This window comes from Bison bison, unplaced genomic scaffold (assembly GCF_000754665.1).
Source record: "Bison bison bison isolate TAMUID 2011002044 unplaced genomic scaffold, Bison_UMD1.0 scf7180017864508, whole genome shotgun sequence".
NCBI lineage: Eukaryota > Metazoa > Chordata > Mammalia > Artiodactyla > Bovidae > Bison > Bison bison.
In genome coordinates this window covers 16,880,468-16,887,028 of record NW_011495064.1, presented here as the reverse complement: position 1 = coordinate 16,887,028, position 6,561 = coordinate 16,880,468, and the positions used below count along the sequence as shown (strand labels likewise).

At 40.2% G+C, this 6,561-nt stretch overlaps 1 protein-coding gene across 8 annotated transcripts in view; it reads right to left on the bottom strand.

Annotated features, from left to right (window-relative positions):
- Window positions 1-2,407: 2,407 nt before the first annotated feature.
- Window positions 2,408-6,561, bottom strand: part of RASGRP3 (RAS guanyl releasing protein 3 (calcium and DAG-regulated)) — a 118,173-nt gene continuing 114,019 nt past the window's right edge. For 7 of the 8 annotated variants that reach the window (XM_010829836.1, XM_010829835.1, XM_010829839.1 and 4 more), the window contains 2 exons: window positions 5,910-6,274; window positions 2,408-4,360 (listed from right to left, as the gene is read on the bottom strand). In XM_010829836.1, the coding sequence (XP_010828138.1) occupies window positions 4,352-4,360; window positions 5,910-6,274 (374 nt within the window). In that variant the 3' untranslated portion in view covers window positions 2,408-4,351. Of the gene's footprint in view, window positions 4,361-5,909; window positions 6,275-6,561 lie in introns of those variants that run through there. The other variant, XM_010829842.1, reaches the window with a different exon arrangement.

Below are 6,561 nucleotides of genomic sequence, written 5' to 3'. Positions count from 1 at the left end.
TAAAAATAGGCAGTCTCCTCCTGCTGCTGCTGCTAAGTCGCTTCAGTAGTGTCTGACTCTGTGCAACCCCATAGACAGCAGCCCACCAGGCTCTCCCGTCCCTGGGATTCTCCAGGCAAGAACACTGGAGTTGGTTGCCATTTCCTTCTCCAATGCATGAAAGTGAAATGTGAAAGTGAAGTCACTCAGTCGTGTCCGACTCCTAGCAACCCCAAGGACTGCAGCCTACCAGGCTACTCCATCCATGGGATTTTCCAGGCAAGAGGACTGAAGTGGGTTGCCATTTCCTTCTCTGAGACATTCTCCTACATAACCACAAAATCTCAGACTGGAGTGAATTAATAACATTCATTCCATATGTCATTTAATTCCCCAAATTTAAATATTTAAATATTTAATTGCCCTCCCCAAAATGTCTGCTTTATTTATTTTTTGGTCCAGAATCCAATCAAGGTTTACAACACCTCAATTTGTTGCTGGGTTTTGGTTGAGCCATAACTGCTCTGTCCCTCTTTCTACTTTTTTTTTAAAGCCATTTTATTTTTGAAGCATTAGGGTCCACTGCTTTATAGAATGCCCCATGTGATGCTTTCCTTATGCTATTTTGTGTAAACTGCAAGTCACTTAGATTCTGAATAGATGTGAATTCCAATGTGGTTGCCATTAACCTCTTAAAAAGAGAATAAATATTTTTGTTCAAGGTCTGAGTACTCTCTAAACTTCAGCAAGCAAGCTTTGGATGAAGCACGGAGGAAGCAGTTTTCTGATGAACCTTAAATTCAAGTAGTTTCCTATCATTACCACCTTCAGTAGTTATGGAATACATTGCGGATGTCAAATAAATGGAATACTTTTTACTTAAAAAGTTGTTTTATTTTCCTTTTGTATCCCTGTAGTAAAATAAATTCTTTCAAAAGGTCAACCTCTTAAGCACCTTTATACTTTGATCTTTTTCTCTAAGCTTATTTACATTTTACCCATTTGGTTTCATAATCTCATCTATCTATTTTCAAACAGAGTGAGAATAACCAGTGTTAGAAAACAGAACAGAGCTGGCCCTATACACACACAGTGCCAGGAATAAAAAATAAAACCCTGTGAATATTTGTTTAATTCTTTGACACAAAATTTAGTTAAAAGTTGGATTTAGAGCCTCCAAAGAACAGAGTCATGTAAGTATGTAGTCTGAAGACAAGTTTAGAAAAGAACCCTATTTGACTATAAAATAATACTCTTATAAGGTCTTTACAAAGTACTTTTACATGTATTATTAGACTTGATCTTTAAAACTCTGTAAGGTAGAAGGCTTTCCCCGTGGCTTAGGGGTAAAGAATCCACCTGCACTGCAGGAAACAAGGGTTTGATCCCTGGGTCAGGAAGATCCCCTGGAGGATGAAATGGCAACCCACTCCAGTATTCTTGCCTGGAAAATCCCATGGACAGAGGAGCCTAGAGGCTACAGTCCATGGGGTCACAGAGTTGGACATGACTGAGCAACTGAACACACACACACAGGTAGTTGTACTTCAACACAAGTAGTTGAAGAAGGTAGTGAAATCTCTCCTTTTCAAACGTGAAAACTGAGGCTCAAAGATATGTACATAACTTGCCCAGGATCTCATGATTACAACTGGCAGAGATGGGATTTAAATCTGGCTGTGGATTGCATGCCAAAGGTGTGCTGTGGGAATCTCATTTGACTGAATTTACCTCCTCTGTCAAAAATCCAGATATTTATCTTCAGGGTGCTTAAGCTTCCTGCCATCAATAACATTTTGGCACTTCCTTCTGTAGGTGTCCTGCCTTCATTGTCAAATAACAAACTTCTTTGATTTTTGGAAAGACTTTGTTACCATGGAAATCTGGGGACATTATTACTTCAGGAAACAGTCACTCCACATAAAGTGTTCAAAATATCAATTAGGATCACTCTTGTTTAGACAGATCTGGGAAAGCATCAATCCAGTTTGTACATCTTTCAATGAAGACTCAATTGCCATATCTAATATTTCCTTTGTGTGTGTTTGCTCAAGCATGTCCCACTCTTTGTGACCCTTTGGACTGTAGCCCTCCAGGCTCCTCTGTCCGTGGGATTTTTCAGCAAGAATACTGGAGTGAGTTGCCATTTCCTCCTTCAGGGAATCTTCCTGACCCAGGGATCAAACCTGTGTCTCCTATGTCTCCTGCATTGCAGGTAGATTCTTTACCTGCTAAGCCATCAGGGAAGCCCACTGGTATCTAATAATACTCACTGGTTTTGTTTTTGTTTTTGCCACACGGCTTGAGTGGTCTCAGTTCCCAACCAGGGATTAAACCTGGGCCATGGAAGCAGTGAAAGCACTGAACCCTAACCACTAGCCATGTATATATATAAACACACATATACAAAATAATTTATATACATATATACACACAAATATGCTTGTTTTATTATTTTTTTTGGTTTGTTTTTACTCCAGTTTCATTTATATCTTTGTCACAGGAAGGCTGATCATATAAAACTTTCTGTATATTTGAAATCTCAAAAATAACACAAACTAAATGGCAAGTGAAATAACTGCTTTGAGATGAAAAATAAGTCTTAATATTCCTTAACAAGACATACACACAAGAAAGTTTTCTTGTACTTAAATTGCCATTTTCTGTTATTAATTTTGATAACATGTATTTCATTGCATTTATGAATAGGAATAGAGAGTGCATATACATAGAACCAATGCTGAGAATGGCTGTTTGCTTTCTGAGGTGCTTGCAAATGGTGAGTTCTTATATTTTCTAGCTCAATCATGACCCCTCACCTAATAACTTTATTTAATTTGCATTATTTTTGCAAACTGATCTCTGGATCTGTTTAGCCTGATTAAGTCAGTTCTAGCAAATTTGAAACAGTATTTTAGAGAGTCACTTTGCCTTAACACGCACAGACTCTCATCTCCAAGGGGAGAGATGAAGGGTTGCTCCGCTTTGTGCATCTAACACAGGACCTGCCCAGAGCAGGTCCTCAACAAGTGCTTCCTGAACAGAACTGTCCTCATTTACCTAATGGAAAGTGAGAAGAAAGGCATTTCTTTATTGAAGCGACTGCCCCCAAAGAAACTCAGTCTTACATGGATTGCTTCCAGATGCAGACCAGTGCGCCTCTGTGGATCCAGTTTCTGACTGGTCACGTGGTAGCAGCTCATTCTCCTCACCCCTAGGCTCAAACCCACCTCTATTTTTCAATATCTTGAACCAAGCGCTTTCTCCTAATTCATCATGTAAGAAACAGACCCGTGTCTAGTAACGCTGAGTCAAGGAAGATATTCAAAACCCTGATACTTTAAAAGTTTAAATGAAATGTTAATCAGAGGCAGTTTGTGGTGATTTGCTTTCTATGTCTCTCTCTCTCTCTTTTTTTTAACCATGGATGGCAATTTCTTAGGAAGAACATGCCAGCTCTCTTTCACAACCAAATTTTTTTTCTTTTTCAACAAACAGAAGTCTTAAAACTATTTTGAGGTTTTAAAAATTGCTGGTTGAGTTTTAAAAATATTTCAGTATGTGGTTGGAGGGATGGTTTGTTTTTCTCCTTAATTTTATTCCCTAAAACTTGATTTATTTTTTAAATTGCTACTGACACTTAATTAATAGCAGTCTTAGGAAAGATAGCTAAACCTAGTCAGATGGGACAAGCATTTAGTGAATTTTTCCCCATGGCAATTATAAATATTAGGAGAGTTTTCATGGATGTATCTATCATGGCTACCTAGTGATGCAGAATTGGTAAGACATATGATTATAAAAGTGTGGTTTGTTGCACTTTGTACAGTAAGAACAATGTAAACAGCTTCTCCTTGCAACAGATCATTATTAGAAGAACCACTACATTCCAAGCCTAGAAGAGCTTCCTTGTCTCTCAAGAAAATGTTAAGTCCTGGTCCCATCCAAAAAGCACCCAAAAAGACCATTAAATTGACTCCTCGTTAAACACCCCCCTCAGAAGTTTATAAAAACACTGAAGTAACATTCTCACAGAAAAGTAGTCTGAGTTTAGAGAATGAATATCAAGTACGTGCCCAAAAGCTTCCATTTCACCCATATATAAATGGCTCTAGAGAAAGGAGAGGAAATCACCAACGACATAACACATCTCTCTGTGGCACCTCACTAGGAGCAGGGGAGGAGGAAATAAATAGTTCATAGGGTAAACCCTCTGGCCCATAGTTTAGTCATAGATCCCACAGCGTCACAAGCCAGTGAATGTCCAGGGATCTTTACAGATAACTTCCTGAGCGTTGGAGTGTTCTTCAGAGTTTCTTATCTTGCTCCTTCCAAATGCCAACACAATTGCCTTCAGTGTCCTCAGCTGAAGTCAGCCATCCTGCAACATGAATCAGAGCCTGCTGTACCAAGGGATCTCTCTTGGTAAAATAAAACTATCCCCAGAAAGCAATTTATCAGATAATTTTGAGGGAACATCACAAATGACCAGTATTTTGTGCTCTCAAGATTTAGAGAGAATTAAAAGATCATGTAGCCCACCCAGCACATGGTGTAAATGTTCTTAAATTAGATTGTAGTGGTGGTTGTGCAACTCTGTGAATATACGAAAACCCACTGAATTATATACTTTAGACGGGGAAATGTTATAATATCTCAATAAAGCTGCTTTAAAAGTTATTGTTATAAGAGGGAAACAGTGGCTCAGCAGGAACTTACAATAAACTTCGTATGACTGACTACCACGTGCAGTATCCTTACTGTCTTCAATGAGGAAGGAATTTTGGTTAAAGGTCATTGACATTTTTCTCATCATAGATAACTATGGAGACTGTGCTGAGATCTGAGGACAAGTGGAATGTGGAGGTCCAATCATAAGAATAAAGAGCATCGGCTTGATCCAGTAGGATCTCTGCCTAACCTAATACTCTGTTTATGATTCAGTAGGGAGGCAATGGCTGCCTTCCATGACATTGCTTTAAAGGTTACGAATATGACACCAATTTCCTCAAATCTTTTTCTTAATACACTATAGACTATTGACTAATAAATTTATCTAAGTCCATCTTGAAACAATTTATATTTTCAGCTTATTGTAACATATTCCATATGCGTCCCAATTTGCTTTGGATGATTTGAGCATCATTTTTGTGTGGAGGCAAAGACTCTTATAGAATCCTGAAGCCCCCCACCTCTGATATTCACCGCCCTCTGCCCCATGATGCTGTCAAAAGCCTTTTTTTTCTTTTTTTTTTAAGTAGGGGCAAGAGTTTCCAATTCTCCTCCATCTGCAAACTTTTTTGCTTCCACTGCCTTCTCTGAGTGTGCGCCCTGATTCTAGTTGGAAAACTAAGCTGGTGGGTATAGTGAACTGATATATTGGATACACACAAGGGTCCCTGGACATCACATCAGTACACAGACAGGAAAGTCTTTACTGAGTTTTAGAACCCATTCAGTTCAGGTGTGTGTGTGTGTAGTTTTTTTTTTTTTTTTTAAGATTTGTTTTTTTTTGATGCAGACCATTTTCAAAGCCTATGTTGAATTTGTTATAGTATTGTTTCCATTATGTTTGTTTTTTGGCCAAGAGGCATGTGGGATCTTACCTCCCTGACCAGGGATCAAACCCACATTCCCTGCATTGGAAGGTGAAATTCTAACCACTGGACCACCAGGAAGTCCCTTGGTTCAGTTTTATACATGATGAAACTGAGGTCCAAGGAGAAGAGACCATTTGTCCAGAGTCACATAATTAGCCAATAGCAAGACTAAAGTGATATGTCTTTAAAAAAACAAAAGTGGTATATCTTAATTCCCAACCACTCTGCTTTCAAAACTACCAGGGTGCCTTGTGGATTCACTATAACGCTCATCTCAGTCCCTTTCTGCTTCCCTCTTCTGATTTTATTTGTGGTTTGACCAGCACTGACCTCACCATCCTGTTTGGTCTCATCCATGTCTGCTTCATCCTGGTCAGGTTCGAACGTGGTGCCTCGGTCAACAACATCCACACCAGCCTGCACCCTGGGCTTCTCATTTTCCCACTTGGCAAAGCCTTTGTCCTTTGCTGCTTTGTCGTGGAACTTGGACTTCATTTTCGGGAAGGTGTGGGACCCTGAGTCCCCCCAGCCAGCCTCTGACCACACAGGCTCGGTCTGGGTGGCCTGGCTGGTGGTGGCCCGCTGCAGCCGCACAGAGATCTTGCCAGAGGAGCCTGTGACCAGTGTGATGGCTCTGCTGTCCAGGTCTCGGTGTCCAGCAGTGACACCAGGGAACTCAAACACCTCATCCTGCACTGGAAGGGGAAAGCTTACTGTGATTATCGTGATTATTTGACATCTGACTGCTTCATAGCAAACGGTCAAAGTGGTTGCAGACAACAGGAGTCCGAAGGGCAAGGTCCTAGAGGAACAGATCAGAGGCGGAGTGAAACTGGCCTCAGTTATTGAGACCTGAAAGCAGAGACAGCGTGCAGGGTTCAAGGGTTTTTAGCCACTGCTGCTCATCCTGAAGAAGACCTTTGTGTTTATAATAATGGCTCTGACCAGTTTTAGATCTAAAACCCAACCAAGGTGCAGGATT